General features: G+C 34.9%; 1 protein-coding gene across 8 annotated transcripts in view; it reads right to left on the reverse strand.

Moving 5' to 3' along the window:
- Positions 1–724: 724 nt before the first annotated feature.
- DOCK9 (dedicator of cytokinesis 9) overlaps positions 725–16,333 on the reverse strand; it is a 111,824-nt gene continuing 96,215 nt past the window's right edge. For 4 of the 8 annotated variants that reach the window (XM_059835941.1, XM_059835945.1, XM_059835932.1 and 1 more), the window contains 9 exons: positions 12,730–12,852; positions 12,268–12,381; positions 11,575–11,610; positions 10,630–10,776; positions 8,482–8,692; positions 6,724–6,914; positions 5,382–5,482; positions 5,042–5,180; positions 725–1,940 (listed from right to left, as the gene is read on the reverse strand). In XM_059835941.1, coding sequence (XP_059691924.1) covers positions 1,818–1,940; positions 5,042–5,180; positions 5,382–5,482; positions 6,724–6,914; positions 8,482–8,692; positions 10,630–10,776; positions 11,575–11,610; positions 12,268–12,381; positions 12,730–12,852 — 1,185 coding nt within the window. In that variant the 3' untranslated portion in view covers positions 725–1,817. Of the gene's footprint in view, positions 1,941–5,041; positions 5,181–5,381; positions 5,483–6,723; positions 6,915–8,481; positions 8,693–10,629; positions 10,777–11,574; positions 11,611–12,008; positions 12,015–12,267; positions 12,382–12,729; positions 12,853–16,333 lie in introns of all 8 variants that reach the window. The other 4 variants (XM_059835944.1, XM_059835915.1, XM_059835907.1 and 1 more) reach the window with 2 other exon arrangements.

Raw genomic sequence — 16,333 nt, forward strand, 5'->3', positions numbered from 1 at the left:
GGATGTTTCTTTCTAATAATCAGGATATTTTCTCCTAATAATAAAATACCTTTTGAGACTAACTACATTGATATGTAACCAAGTATTCCTACACCCATTTCCACAAAGAACAAAAAAGTGAAAGCATATAGGGTGAAGGGGGGAAAAGAGGACTGTCTCTTACCACAGCATTATGGGTTCACTGTCTAGAAGTATTTATCTGGGTATTCCCCCCCCTCCCTTTTTTTTTTTTTAAGGAAAATAATTTTAAACAAACAGGAATGTTGTTTCAGAAACATAACTGGAAAAAACAGAGTTATCCAGCATTTCACTGTCAGGATAAGCCGTTTTGGAAAAATCTTTGATGAGTAATGACAACATATGAGTTTCATGCTGTGCTACAGAAAATTACAGTAAACTTTATGTCATAAGGAAAATATGATTTCTACTGTCATTTGACAAGAAGTTTTGAAGACTTCCTAATGCTAACTGCCCTGGTGAGTAACAACTTTTAGTTGCTGTAACATGCTACTTGAGTCAAACATGATGGATCCAAACCTGATGTCTTAACTAATAACATAAATTCCGTTTATTGACAAGGAATATGAAATACACCCTAGAGGTGTCTGCATCTCATCTCATACATAAGCTGCAAAAAGCCATTTTTTTTTGATCAAGCTTTCATCTTTCCCCAGTCTCAGGGACGTATCTAAAAAAACCCAGAGCACACAGTAAGAAAAGTAACTACTTTTTTCCTTTTAATATAGATGTAGTACAGAATGTTTAATTACAGCAGGACAGTGCTTCCAGTTAAATAAAATTAAAAACCTTTATTTTCCCCAAATATAAAATTACTAAATTAATGTCTTAAAAGAATATGGAAAAAGCTTTAAATTATACCACCATTTACCACAGTAACCATGATCACCAATTACATACTCCATTGCTTTGGCAAAAATTTTTTCTTTTAATAATTGCGTATAAACCTAACATAGCAAAGACTGTATACATCTTTATATTGCACTTATTTATATACAGGAATAAATGAACTGTAAAGTCTGCATATACTTGGAATGAGCGAATTTTCACAATAAACTGAAAGCAGAAGGATAAGAGCTGGTATGAATATTAAAAAATGCTTAGAAATGTAATACATTTATGTACAGACTGTATGGACTGTATTAACAAACAATATGTACATAACAATTTACTACTATTGATATTTTAGTATAACTCAGTGTTCATTAATACAGACCTTTGGTTGTATTTAGTTGTTTAGTAAGATCTAAGCTCACATACCTCCAAAATGCAACAAGGTATAAAATAACGCACAACAATTTGCCAAATGGTACAAAAACTACTATTGTCAGTTCCATTAAACCCAAAAAACTAGTGTCTCTGTCTAGCCTCAAAATAGTTCTTGTACTTGGAATCAACCTTTATGTGCCATACACAAAAAGAACACCTGAATGTTACATATCTGCAAAATTACACCCCACAACACTTTTTTTGTAATGTGCAATTCATTTTAATAATACTTCCTAATGAAAAAAGAGAAATTAACTTCAACTTTATAATTTTCCAACACGCACTTCTGCAATGACATTGTGAATACTTTTAAATGTTACCAGCAAGGTTAAAAAATATATGTGCGCCTCCCTTACTCTAAAAGACTATTACCAGTAACTGCTATTTGCTAAGTGTGCTCAGACATTCATATGAATTATGCAGCTTGCACGTGCCCAACATTTAGCTTCAAAATCATCCTGAGTTTGCACACAATGAAGCAAATCCACATACTTTTAAGAAAACTGAACATACTTTCCTTTACAAAACAATCATGCAACTGAAGAAGAACTGGGCATCCCATGAACTGTTGTGCTTGTTGGAGTTCCACTTATGGCGTTGAAAATGTGTAGTGAATTAGGCATGACACTGGCCTTTTCTTCAACAGGCGTAATCTTAAAATGGAAAACATGTATTTACCAAAATGTTACAAAATGACACAAGCATTTATAAAATAGCTAACCAATTTCATAACGTGCTGCTTATCAACTCAACTTTTTAGTACTTTCTGAATTGCAAAGAACTTCTTTTTGGGGATGGTTACTCTTTTCAGCCATCCTCGAGGGTAGTAGTTATTTCTCCAGCATCAGTTCTCCTAATTTAGATATTACACTGTCCTCTCTAGAGGAAGCTTGAATAGCTTCTCTCATTTCTCTTGTTAACTTTCAAAATGAGTTTCACAAGGACAACAGGCTTGCTTTTTACCCTTTTTTGTTTGTTTTCTTTTTTTTGACTTAGAGGTATGATTTGAGCATTTCTTATAAAACGCTATCAAAGCACCAAAAAGACTTCATTCTTAACAGCTATAAATCTACTGATGCTAAGATTAGAAATATTGGAAAGAAAGGAATTATATAAAGATTAGACAAACTAAAAACAGAAGTAAAGAAAACTAATTACCATCCCATCTGATCATATTGGCAAGCAGCAGAGGAGAAAAAAGAAAAATCTGTTAAGATTCTTTTCTATATTTTTAATAACAAAATTTTTGCAATCGTTTAAAATCCATGCTACTGTAAGACAGCTAATAGGTTTTTTTTAATTACATTAGACCAAACATTGTGAGAAGCTCTTTTTCCAAATACAGCATCAGGCAGGCACACAAGGGTGACATTTTTAAAGATATCAGTGAAGAGCCTCATGATTCTAAGCCTTCAGGGGAGTGAGCAATCTAATTTTAAAAAAAAACCAAAACAACAACCCAACAACATTGCATGTTTTGATTATTTCAACTAATTACATTTATATAAAAAGAACACAGTGGTAGGCTAATAGTACACATTATTGCAGTCAATGCTGTACTTTTATATTCTGGTCACACTATCTTACAGGTATCAGCTGTTTGCCCCTTCTTCTCTTTGTTTACTTTTAGACAATGTGATTTACTCCTGAAGTTTTGGGCATGACATGCTTTTTCTCATTGTCAATCTTTAGAAACTCATATACCTGAGCATTTTTTAAACACAAATATCTTGCATTGAGTTCAAAGTATTTTTTTGTGTGTACAAACTGTCATTATATACTTTTACTTTTTCCTATGCCAGGGGAATATTAATCTGTCATTTATTATCCTTATCATTAAATGATTTGACCAAAACATTTTCCTCTCTTTTCTGAAGGGGTCTTCTATACAGCTATATAATTCTCCCATATACCTCATTCATCTTAATCAGCTGCCCAGTTATCCTCCTTTCTAAAACCCTCCACTGCTTTCTGCTTTTCAATACATCACATTGAAATACAGTCTAACTGTCCGATTTTTGTCAGTCAAGAAATCTCTTTTGCTTTTCCAGGGATCTTTCAAAACTGTTTTCCTCTATACACATATCTGAAAGACACTGTTGTTTTGTTTTTTTTTTTTTTTTTAAAAAACAAAACAAAAAACCCACACATAACACATGGATCCTGACAAAAGGGTATCACTCCCTACAAACCTTGTTTCACAATATTCTCTGTCATTGGTGGTTAAAAAAAAGTTAGTTTTGTGGTAAGCTTTTCCCTGTGATAGTATAACAAAAAAATAAGAGAATGAAAATAAAGCCTATGTGCTTTCTGTATTCTTGTGCTTCACCATAATTATATCATAGCTACTCACAGCACAGTACCCGAGAAAACCACATCAGGAAATAATGGAGAGCAGGAAAGCGTGTGAAGTGAACTTTAGACACTTGACACATTTTTTTAACAGAAAAAAACTGTCATAGAAGTTTTGGATACCATCTAAGCAAGGGTAGAATAAAGGCAAATCTTTCTTAGATAAGCCTATGGATAAGCTGTTATACCAGCAAGCCAACTAGCTTTTTGAGCAAGTATTTCTTGGATAATAATAAAGTAATTTAGAGATGTCAAAAATAGTAAATGGGTAAAGTCACTGTACATCTAAAGGATGCAATCCTGGAAAAAAAAGCTGGAAGATTAACAGAGCGTTTAAATGTCAGCTAGACTGAACGCCTCAGGTAGGTCTCAAATTTTATTTTTTCTGTACAATTTGATTCCTGAGTAAAGCCTATCGCTTTTGTACACACAAGAGAAACTCAGAGATCCTCTTTGTATCAACTGGTTATCCAGACTAGGACGCACTGGTACCTAGACTAAGAAAAGTTGCTATTACGGTCATACATCTAAGGAGGTCTCATAGACATGTGTAAAATATTATCAGAAAACACAGGCATTTCTTGTGGACCAGAAATACAAGTCTTGAGGGTTAAGAACTGTGAGCCACTCTATGGCTCTGGGAAAAGATTAAACAAATAACAGTGGATGAAAGAAACAGAACCTGAAGTGATGAATATGATGAATAAAATGTCAAGAAAGCATGGATCAAGCATGAATCTTCAGCCCTTCCTGTCCTCCTGGAAATAATACCCTTGCCTCTGAAGTCACGAGACATTTCTACCATAGATCCCAGACGCAAGGTCCTACATCTTGCTCCATAAGAGTTCTGGTTTTCCTTCTCCCATGTCTCCAGCTTGTCTGTAGTGGATTCCCCTCAAGAAAGTGTGTTGGAATACCTCTTGAAAGATGTTTAACTCTTTGTTGCAGAAGTAAATGCTTATACCTCCAAAATCTAAAGAAAAAGAGCTAGGCTTGCAGATCAAATCCCCCTACAGTTACCAGGAAGTGTAGACTAAAACGAGTTTTTTGGGTCACTGAAGAGAGACCCCTGTAACTACACAGATGAAGTATAAATGACATATAATATTCACGTAATTAAATCTGTTTTATCTTTACTGCAATCTTCCTCTCCTACAAACAAAGCAGGCTGGAGCCAACCAGATTTACTTTCTTAATGAGGAAGACATAAATCTGAAGGTCAAGAAAGCATCTGCAGAAAATTCACAAACAGAAAAAAAGAGAAGTCCTGTAATTCCATGATATATATATATATAAAAGAAACAATCCTTTTGTGTAAAGCATTACATATACTTTTCCTAGTGGGTTCACATTACAGCTACATTCTGAATGCTGGTATGTTTAATTTAATTTCAGTACATACTTGTTCATGCATTATTTCAGAAAGCTCTTTTGCCATTTCTCTGTAGTTGGCCTTCATTTCTTCTTGATATTCCAACTGATCTTCCTTTATAAGTCGTTCATTTACACCCAGAGCATGCCCACAAGCTTCAACAAATTGCCTGATTTAGATAAAACAATTAAAAAAAAAATCTCAATCAGGAATACAAAAACCAAAAGATTAATTCAAAATGCCAGCTTAAAGTATGTTTTTAATGTAGTCAGAACACTATAAAAGTTAAAAGTTTAAAAAAAAATTCTTATGGTAACAGTCTCGAAAAAAAGCAATTTTTTTTTTTTCCCCAAAAAAGATACCAACATACCTAAAAACTTCCTTCAGGAGCTTTACTTTATTGTCTGGATATCTTTTGGTGTTTGTGTCATCTAAGAAAGCTCTTGCGTATGCTAATGGGCCAGCATTAACCTGAAAAGAACAAGAATTACAAAATAAAGTCAGTTCTCTGACATACTGTCTCAGCAATAACAGGTACTACAGGTGTCCGTCTGATTTGCTTTTTTTAGGAGAACACATTGATTACAAAAAACCTGGACTTATGAAATAAGAAAACTACTGGAGTTGGAACACAAGAGCAGGAGAGGTCTCTACAGCCCTCTGCATGAACCTGTCCTGGCACAAAGAAACCACTTCGATGATGTGGCACAGTAACTGGTGATATTGCCAATTTTTCATCTCTGTTTATGAAATTAGGGTGGGAAAATGAGGAAAATGAGCTAAATCTAATACTGTCTGGTCTACTTTTCTATTGAAAACACTCTTCCAAGCTGAAAATTCTGCAATAATTAGCGGAAATTTAATTGCGCTATTACGGCACCCACATGAAAAGTGGATTCAACTATTTCTGGCTCATCCCTATTATTCTTTTATATTAACAGTAAGACCCCCTCCCTTCTCATCCCAAATGCTAGCTTGACAACTCCCTGATTCTGGAACCTTGGTTTGGGTTTTGTTTTGTTTTGTTTTTCTTTTCTCTTCAACATGACAACAGTTCATTTTAGATGATTGCGTTTACTGTTCCCTTGATTAGAATCAGTTGAAAGTAATAGAGCAGCACTTCTGTCACTGTATTCTTAAGACCCTTACCATATTGATTTGTACATGCTAGAAATCTTTACTGCTTTATGTACCCTATTTCAGTGAATCTGATGGTTTATTTATACATTCAGTTCTTGCTTGCCTTAGGCAAAACGTTGCACAGTGAGATTTTCTACTATTACCCTCCTCCTATATTTTGGAACTCCCTCTTCATCTCCCTTACCAAAATACAAAAGCAATAACGCCCATGTTGAACTTACTGTCCATGATCAGGTCTGGTCACCAGACCTACATCTAGGCAAAATATGTTAATTCCTCTTCATATGGGAAGTCACTATTTTATGGTAGTTTCAGCTTTACACCAAAACCTGGTGGGGCTCAGACCACCATAGATTCCAGAGATGAATCTTAATCCTTTCATGTAACTGTCCATGATCAGTGTTTATATGACACACTTCTATTGCTTTTCCTATTCTGGAAGTAACTGCAAACAGCGAGCACATTTCTAATTTAGGACATTCTTGAATACACAGAATAGAAAATGCTACTTATATAATTTTTCAGGGAGAGAAGCAAGCGAAATAGCTGAATGGCAAAGTATATGGTCTTACCTGAACACTGACACTTCCTTGTAGCTTCAGCTGCAATTTGATCATATCTACGTCAGCTGAAGAGCAAAGCTGCCTAAGTTCTGCAACTTTTTTACTCATTTCATCAATGGCTACTTCAATTGGGTTTAAATCAGTATGGTGCTGGTACATTACTGGAATGCGCTTTTTCACATATGGGAAACAATGTATAGCTATGGACAGAAACAAGTTAAATATAGTTAGAACAAGGTTTTTGAATTCGGTGTGTTTTGATAGAATTTTATGCTAAAATCTCATTTTTATGTAATCAGTTGCCCAATTTAATAACATATTATACCATTAGAAATACTACCAAATATACAGGGAAACAAAATATTGAAAATGTAAATATGCATAGCTTTATGTGTATTACAGCAAAGAAAGATCATTGTCATTACCGCTACTAATAATAACCAAGAAATAAACCATTGGAACTTAATTCATATGAGAACTGTAAAAAGAATTGCTTATCACCCACGTATCTCAAAGAGGACAAGAATAAAAAAATAGCAAAGCTGTTATTTTCTATTTCCTCACAAGTATTAGCTATGGACAGCTGGCATCATAAAGTAATTTATTTAAGTTGGTTTTACCACTATATTAAGACAGTGATACAGAAGCCCACCCTTAACAGAGACAAAACACAAAATAGTTTTTTTCTAAGAACAAGGAAAGCTAGACTCCAAATTCACAATTCCTGAATCTTGAGGAAAAAACCCAAAAAATTATTTGAGGATTATCCTTTGAAGAAACCAAGCTGAAAACCTAGTTTTGGCTAAAAATATGAAAAGTATTTTAGCTGATAGCTATAAAGGAGCTTAAGTAAGTGAAATGGAAAAACCCATGCAGAACAGAATTACACCATTTGAATCAATGTTTCGAGTCAAAGCACAAATTATTATTGCACAAATTATTATTTCACAAATTCAGATTCACACGTTACGCAGAAACATTGCCAAACACACCATAACTCTTAATTATCTTTCTTAAAAGTATAATAAAATGTTTTGTATCAGTGAACTAGATATCTTTAAAGTTTGAGCATCTATGGGGAGATAGATGGGCACTCTCTCTCCCTTATAAAGCTAACAAATGAGAAATTAAAGCACAGCAATTAGAACAAAGTTACAATGGAACAGAGGCTGGAAATCAAACCAGAACCTGCCCTTCAGGCTCTTTTAGTGCTTTTAGCCAAAAGAACCAATGCTGCATTTTACATGTCCAAAGAATGAAAGAATGCTGAAAGACCCCATACCCAGCAAGCATAATATCACCATTCTTCAATGTTTTATAGCAAAGAGAGGTGAGCATAGGGAAGGGCAAAGGGAGAGATGCAGACACTCCAGTATTAAAAAAAAAACCAAAACACAACAGAATGAAAGGTAGTTAGAACATAGTCAAATATGAGATTTTACTCTCTTTTTCCAATACTTAGTGGTTATGAAATCACAAAATGATACATGTATTCTCAGATGGTCATTTATAAGGGTGTTTGCATATCACTCTTTTGAGTATTACTTTCAAGTATGTACTCAGTTTAAAAGATTGTTTTGTCTAACAATATTTTGATATACTTTGCAATCCTTGTCATCTCCAACAGTCATGTGTGAAACTTTCTGAAGGATTTTTTCTCCTGACTAAATATTCAACATACAGAAAAACCTAGTATCAAAAATTAAGTATAAAAAACAAAATAAAAAAGCAGTTTTCTCTTAAAGGAAATTTCCATCCAGTCAGTACCTGTCAAAATAGTCCGTCGCTTACACTGTTCTTCCACTCCTCCTTGTCTTTTACCAGCTTGAGTAAAAGGCATCTCAAACATAAAGCGGCGAATGTTATGAGTCCTTTCAAAATCCGTTTTTCTTTCTTGCAACTCTTTTTCTTCAAAGTATGGAATTACATGTGTAACTTGAATATATGCATATTTTGAATCCAAATCCTTAGGATTTACCTTAAAAACATGACAAAAAACCAAGTAGCTACATTGTGAATAAAGTGGATTTAATTGTATTCATACAACTTTCAGAAATTAAATTTGGTCTCAACCTATTAATTACTGAAAACACAGGAAACCTTAATGCTTCTCTGCATTCAGTTTGTAGCTATTAGGAAAACAGCTAGATGCATTATAACATGTTGTAGTTTTGTTTGTTTTTAATCGATATTTGCTATATGCAGAACTGCAAACAGAAACATAATACAGAGTTTTACCCATGCTTAACACTGGAAGGCACAGAAACAGAAAACCCTGAAACAAACACTTGCCCGCCATGACAGCTGATACAACAGTAGACTGGAGACCAAAAAATTCTAATGATATAAAAAAAGTTAATAGTGAAAAATAACACCCTACATTGTAAATCGTTCAGATATCACCTTCAGAAAGCACTCCTCCCAACCTGCCTGTCCCAACCCTGACACCCTATGAAGATTCCCAAAGAAGAAACGGGTAGAAACAGGTCAAATTGAAGGCTTCACTATTCAATTAATTTTGTTTCTAGAACCAGATGAGTAAGAGCCTCATGGACTGGCAGATCTTTAATTTGGTAAAAGTGGCAACTAATCCCCAGTACCAAGGATTTTATTTTTTTTTTTTAATTCCCCCAACCATTAGATAAAGAGGGTAATCTAAACCCATGCATCTTTCTAAAAGTTTTGTCTACCATTTTAGTCCCATGTCAAACATTCATGTTATCTCCACCTGTCTCTGAGCCACTTCACTTCTATAAACTAAGTGTGAAAAATGACAATGCAGATACACACATGAAGTCACCAAGCCAAGGAGCAATTTGGGAACAGAATTAAAGCCTCCCTTCTGTTATCGATTTTTACTGGAACATGCTGCTTGATTAATTTTTTTAAAAATCTGAAATGTTTTCAGATTATTGGACTGGAACTTAAATGGTAATTTATGTACTCATTCTGATACAGCTGATAGAAAATGTTCCCCACAAATGCTGACAAACATATGCATTATAATTAATTGTAAAGAATTCTCTTGCCTTCCACGGCATGAACTTTAGCCCTTGCATAAATCCTCCTCTCCTTTTAAAGTTCCAATTTGAGTAGGAGTATTGAAAAGTCCACCATTGCTGCACTTCCAGGTTGACAAGCCCATCACTTTGTAATCTTAGTGACAGAATCAAGGAACAGAAGAGACAAGAAATTTGTATTACAAGACCATAAAGTCTGAAGCCAAACAAAAGTTAAAAATTGGCTGAAGGAAGGGAACGAAAGGAATGCTGAGAGGCATCTCGTGCAGTATGTGTTCCTCTCAGCCTATAGGATACTGTAGTCCTCTTTAGTTCACCAGTTTTAGAGCCTTCAATTACAAAGGAAAGCATTTCCTACTACAGGTCTAGATTTCACCAGATAACTTCATGTGAGCAAGTTTTTTCCTACAGTTTAAGTGTTCATAAAATTGAACAGGCTCAGAGACATAGGCAAAGGGTAACAAGAACAACTGATACAGAATTAAAATGTTATTTATGTATGGTATTTTTCTCAGAAAAGGGATCTGTTTCTTATTTCAGAAGAAAGTTTGAACTCTGCTCTCTATGTGCAGAAAAGGGAAAACTTCCAAAGAATGACTGTGCATGAACGGGCAATAAATATAGATAAAGTAAACACACAATATGATCATAATCCAAATTTGTTCTAAGATACAATTACTATTTTGATAGGTAACACTATGGAAATTAAGCTTTTTCGTTGTTCTTAAAGGTAAACTTATTAGTAGATGATATTTTTCCCACGCCCTTCAACCAGGAGAGTTTTCAGACATATAAGTTTGTGTACCAAATGAGTAAAGGACAGTGATCCCACAGTATTTCAAGTGGATTAGAGGAGGTAATATATGAGATTTTTTAGAAAGAACAAAAATCATACTTTGCCAGAATCCTGAATCATTTTGACATTTTCAGATCCAAATTTGTCAGAGTAGAGTTTTTGGAGTCTTTGGGAAATTTCTGAAAGAGGCGTGAGTTTAGGCTCTTTATAGATGTATTCCTTTCCATCTTCATCCTCAAAGAATCCCTGTAAAAAAAGAAGTAATCAAAATATTGGAAAAAACCACATAGGACAATGATTAAGATGAACATGGTTCAAAGCAAATATAAACATTTAACATCAGGATTCAAGCAAACATAAATAAAGAGAAATTAAAATCTAAATAAAAAAGGTTTCTTAAGAGAATTAAAAAAAAACTAGAAAAATGTAATTATCTACTACAGAATGAGTGAAAGATAATGGAAACACACAGTTAAAATTTTAAAGGGTTGTTGTAATTTTATGGTACGCCAAGCCTTTGAGATAACTTTTCTCCACTTTTATTTAAAAGTGAACTTCCAGCACTGTTTCCCTTACCAAAACAGAAATCTTGTTGCCCAACCGGACTATCTCATTGACAAGTGAGTATTTTGGCAGTGGTTTACAAAAATAATCTGAAAAATTTCTTTATGTAGTAATAAAAAAATAATTCCAGAAAATGAAATTTAATTTCTGTAAAAATCTTAATTTAATGTTGTACTACATTGGCATATACGTCTTTGTTTTCATTATGTAAAGCATTTGTTTTAAAACTATAACTAAATGCAATATAGAGTACATGGAAAGTGAAACAGGGCATTGATTTAAAACAACAAGCCATGTCTGAGTTCATGTTTGAAATCAGAAAATAAATATTTTTGTCATAAACGAAACAGACAAAATAGAAAAGCACAACATATCATGTATAAACACAGGCTAGATTGACAAAAATACCCACATCAAACTAAGGTGAAATGCAGTAGTTTTTACCGCATTGCTTGCTTTGTAAGCAGTTACTATAATTACCTCAACATCTGTTTCACTGTCTGTAAACTGGTATTGCTATAGAGTTATAAAAGACAACAGAATACATGTAAAATTATACTGCTCAGAGCATTTTACAATTCTCCATGCTCAGCTGAACAATTAGCAACTGGGCTATGCATGTAGAAAGTGTATTACTTGATACTGCATGATACCATACTAATACAGATGCATTCTAGACATATATTAGAGGATGTGAAGCTGTCCAATACACAGCCAGAACTTTTGTTCGAAGCATGCAATATTGATGCATAGAAAAGAGTGATTTGTTCTCTAAATGGAACTGAATGTTAATTTTTTTAATTGCAATCGCTATTAATGCATACCAATCTAAGAAGCAGCCTTACAAACCACACTGTAGCACTACAGACATTAAGTCAATACATTGTTAAGAACTGACATTATAGAAAACTTACCGCTGCCTTAAAGGTAGTAAATAAAAGAAGAAAAAGAAAAAAAAGCAAAAAATTTACTGAGGAAAATAAGGAAGAATTGTATTGGAATTGATAAATGTTTTAAACTAAATTATTGATGGCGTTTAATTATTTATTACAGACCATATTTCTTGTGCTTTTTATGTCATGGTATCACTATAGATGATGAAATAGTATACCTTGTAAGATACTTTTTTCCCTACTGCATAGAGCAGACAAATGAAAGTTAAATAATACTCACCTGTCCAAAGAACGCTACCCTGAAATAAGTTCCGAGCAGTCTCTTGCCCGTATGCATAACTTCTGTGACTTTACTGTATGCTCGATGAAGAGTGTCATATAAATGAGCAAGCCTCTAAAAATAAAAGAAAACAATCATGGGGTAAAAGAATAACATAGAACTTGCCTATCTTAAAACAACAATGAATGATGTCCTTGTAGTTAATAACTAAAAACATTGTTTTATTGAACAGTAGTAATAGGTTTAGCACTTGTATCAGAATGACAATACATAAGATTGATTTTTAATTATTTATATTTAAAGCAAAACCTTTTTAATTATTTAAAATTAAAACAAAAAATTCAACACATTGATATTTCAGTTACAATTGTAATACTTTGTGAAGTGCAATGTGTCATGCAGTTAGACTAGAAAAATGAGGATTTTTTTCTTGCTCACATTTACTTATGATGAATACAGTACCTCAAAATCTCTCCGTTTTTCATAAATGGGTATTATAAGTTTATATATGTCAGCAATGAGTTCATAGCGTTCTGCCTTCCAGAGTCCATCAGCACACTGCTCCAACAATTCCATCAGCACATCCTAGATTTGGATACACATTTGAAAAAGTAAAACAATTCAGTACTCATTAAAAGCATGGCAAATAATTATACCCAAGTTCTTCCTAATGAAAAGGGAGATCCTGACTCAAAACAAAATTATCTACTCATAGTAATTTAAATTATTGTGGCAATCAAAAATTGCTAAAAGGAAACATAACAAAACAGAATGGTCTGAGTGTACACATGTACTCTTCGTATTTACCAGGAACAGCATTTTTCTTTTAGATACTCCTGACCTCTTAAGTCTACAAACAACACCTGTATGAGGACCCAAACTTGTCTTACCTCGTAACATGTTTTTTCAAAGTGTTGTTTCCTTGGGGTGTTTTGGTTTTGCACAAAGAACATTTTTAAAAAGGCAGCTATACAAACACTTTACTGTAATGGTTCTGAAGGAAACTATCATACAAATTACATCAACAATAAAACAAAAAGATACAATAACTACTTCTGAGTACAGATTTGGGTATCAAGGTACAACAGTGGAATTTGTTATACTTGACGCAGAATGAAAAGACATCTAACAACAGTTAGGGAAGCTGAGAAATCCTGAAGGGTCAAAACAGAGTCACAAGCAAGAAACCACCTTGGCTTTGTTGGGTTTGATCCTAATATCCTCGTAGCAAAAAGATACTTAAGGTTAAATGAGAACTATGCTTACCCTTACATTAGAATGGAAGCGTACATTTTGCATTAGAGCAGTTACATCATATTTATAAAGTCCCTTCCTTCAGTTTGTCATAATTCTTTATTTTCCATGCATTTAATTTCTTCTACTTCAATAAGCGTAACAAAACTAAGATAACATTATTACTTTGCTCTAGTTTTCATAAATTTAAAATTACCTGGCTAACTCTATTAACACAGTTATAACAGACAATTTTACAGATATTATGGAACAGCTTACAGGTCCTGTGACGAAGCTGTAATATACTTCGTCACGGCTTGAGTGTGACAGAACCACGGCGAAGAAGCCCATTTGCATCCACATACCCTAACAGATCTCAGTCCTCTTCAAACATGTCTGGAGCTCTAAGAACTTCCACAAGAATCCAAGTCTGAGACTGAGAGGTGTCAGAAGACATGACATTTCTACTTCTTGAGACATTCTGGTACCACTCTTGCTTTGCAGTGGTGAAGCCAGAAGCTCGAAATAACTCCTTTTATCCTTAGAAGGGATCCAACGCTACTCTATTCCTCTCCTCCCTTTGGTAGAGGACTAAGACAGCATACAGACATCACTAAGAAAAGTCAACTTTAATACTGAGAGAAAAAAAAAAATCTGAAAAAAAAAATGCTACCCTTATCCATATGCTGCAATGGTCCCTAAAACATCTCCTCCTTTCCCTCAGTCATTATGAGGTTGTATAGACTCCCCAGTATCTCCATCCTCAGCAACCAGGTGGCGAGAACTGAAAGACCAGTGTCACTGCTGGACCACAAGGGCTGTTCACCACCACTGTTTTATCACAAGAGTCTTAACTCAGACACCAGAGGGCATCCAAATGCAGCAAAGCAGCAAAATTTTGTTTGCACACAGGAAAAAAATATAAAGAGCAAAAGCTTCATGTGGGAGAGCTGAAGAAAACATTTCTGGGCCACCTGTCTCAGTGCTTATCCATCCTCATGGGAAGAGGCTTTTTTCCATATATCCAAACAGAGTTTTCCTTGTAACCTGTGAGAACGGTCTCTTACTCTTTTATTGTGCACCTCTTAGAGTCTGGCTCTTCACCTAACCACCTTAGTATTTCAACTTTTTCCAGTTTGTTGACATCTCCCTTGACTTTGGGGGCGGGGAGCGGGGGCAGCACTGGACACAAGATTACTGATGGGGTGCCACAAATGCCAAGTAGGAGGGGGAAAACCCACTTCCCTCCACTTCTTGCCTATGCTCTTTCTAATACAACCCAGCATGCAGTTGGCCTTTGTCGCCACAAGGCTACACTGCAGATTCCCATTCAAACTCTTGCCCACCAGAACTCCCAGGTCTTTCTGCAGAGTTGCTGCCCAGCCAGTCCATCCCCAGCCCGTTCTGAGACACTGGGTGTTTTTTTCGCACATGCAAGACTTTGCACTTCTCTTTGTAGAACTCTGAGAGGCTTCTGTTCCTTCGGTTTGAGGTCGCTCTAAATGGCAGCCCTGTTCCCCAGCGTATCAGTCACTCCCCCTCCATTTAGTTTCATCCACAGACTTGATGATACACTGTATCCCATGACCTAGATTGCTAATGAAGATGTTAAACAGTATCAGCCTGAGTATCCCTGAAGAATAGCATACTTAAAGTATCTTCTATTTTTGGCTAAGTATCTGTTTCTGATTTTCATAAAGTGCTTTAATATATTGAATTACACTGTATGTTGATCACTTACAAGAGCTATAACATCCTCTGAGCCATGAAGCTCTTCTATTGACCAATCTGCAAGTTGGAATTATTCCTGTCATGGAAAGTCATAGCTAACAAGAGACCAGGAAAAAAAAAATAGGAAGGTAGAGATTGACTTAATATCTGTGGTGGAGCTGTATTCTGGCAGGTTTTTTTTGGAAAAAACCAACAAATCTGAATGAAATTGTTTCCAACCTTAATCTGCATGGAATCTGGCACCTGCCACAGGCCTGTTAGCCATAGCCCAGATCTCTCACAGATGGACTGCTTTCAGCAAAGTCTAGCATGGAACAGATATCAGGTTCCAGGCTTTTGCCTTCCAATTTTTGACACCCAGAAGATTTCAGCTCTGCAAGGAGAATTTGACTTGTGCTGCTGAATAAGCTGTTTGGGTAAATGACTGGTTTAATGAAATGCACAAAATAGCTTTGTTAAAAAAAACCCCAAAATTTTGTTTTTTCAACTGGCTAGTTTAGGAAATGAGTCAGGGTAACCCTGGCCTGGGAGAGAATTCTTTTAAAATGAGAAATACATTAAGAATTTAAGAAATTTAATTTTTAAAATGAGAAACTACATGGAGTCTTAAGACAAATTTCACTTAATTGGGAAGAATATGAAAGAAGTTTTGCCCCTTTTAGAAACATGGAGGGATCCCCTCTTGACACACACTACCCGCCCCCCCCCCCCCCCCCCATTTGTAATTACTCTTTGGAGATTTAACTCTAAAGTAACTGGCATCCAGGGAAATCCCAAGTTTTAAGAAATAAATTCCACATGACCCTTGTTAGCAGGTGTAGGAAGAATTCCCATCAGAGTATCATTTTGCTCAGTAGCAGTAAAGTACAGCTTGAAGGATATGTTTCTACTTTCTGATTTCTGTACCCAACTGATCTGTCATACGATTCTTTTTTTCATAGACTAACACAGCTTTGCTTACATAAGAACATATTGAAGAAACACTCCATATATGAGTATGTTCCTGTTCTTAAAGCAACTAGACTATCTGTTTTGAAGTAGTTCTGTAAAATATTAGTAATTGTAATTTATCCATGATTTTTGGACTATGAAAAACCAGTTC

This window comes from Gavia stellata, chromosome 1 (assembly GCF_030936135.1).
Source record: "Gavia stellata isolate bGavSte3 chromosome 1, bGavSte3.hap2, whole genome shotgun sequence".
In the NCBI taxonomy this organism is placed as follows: Eukaryota; Metazoa; Chordata; class Aves; order Gaviiformes; family Gaviidae; genus Gavia; species Gavia stellata.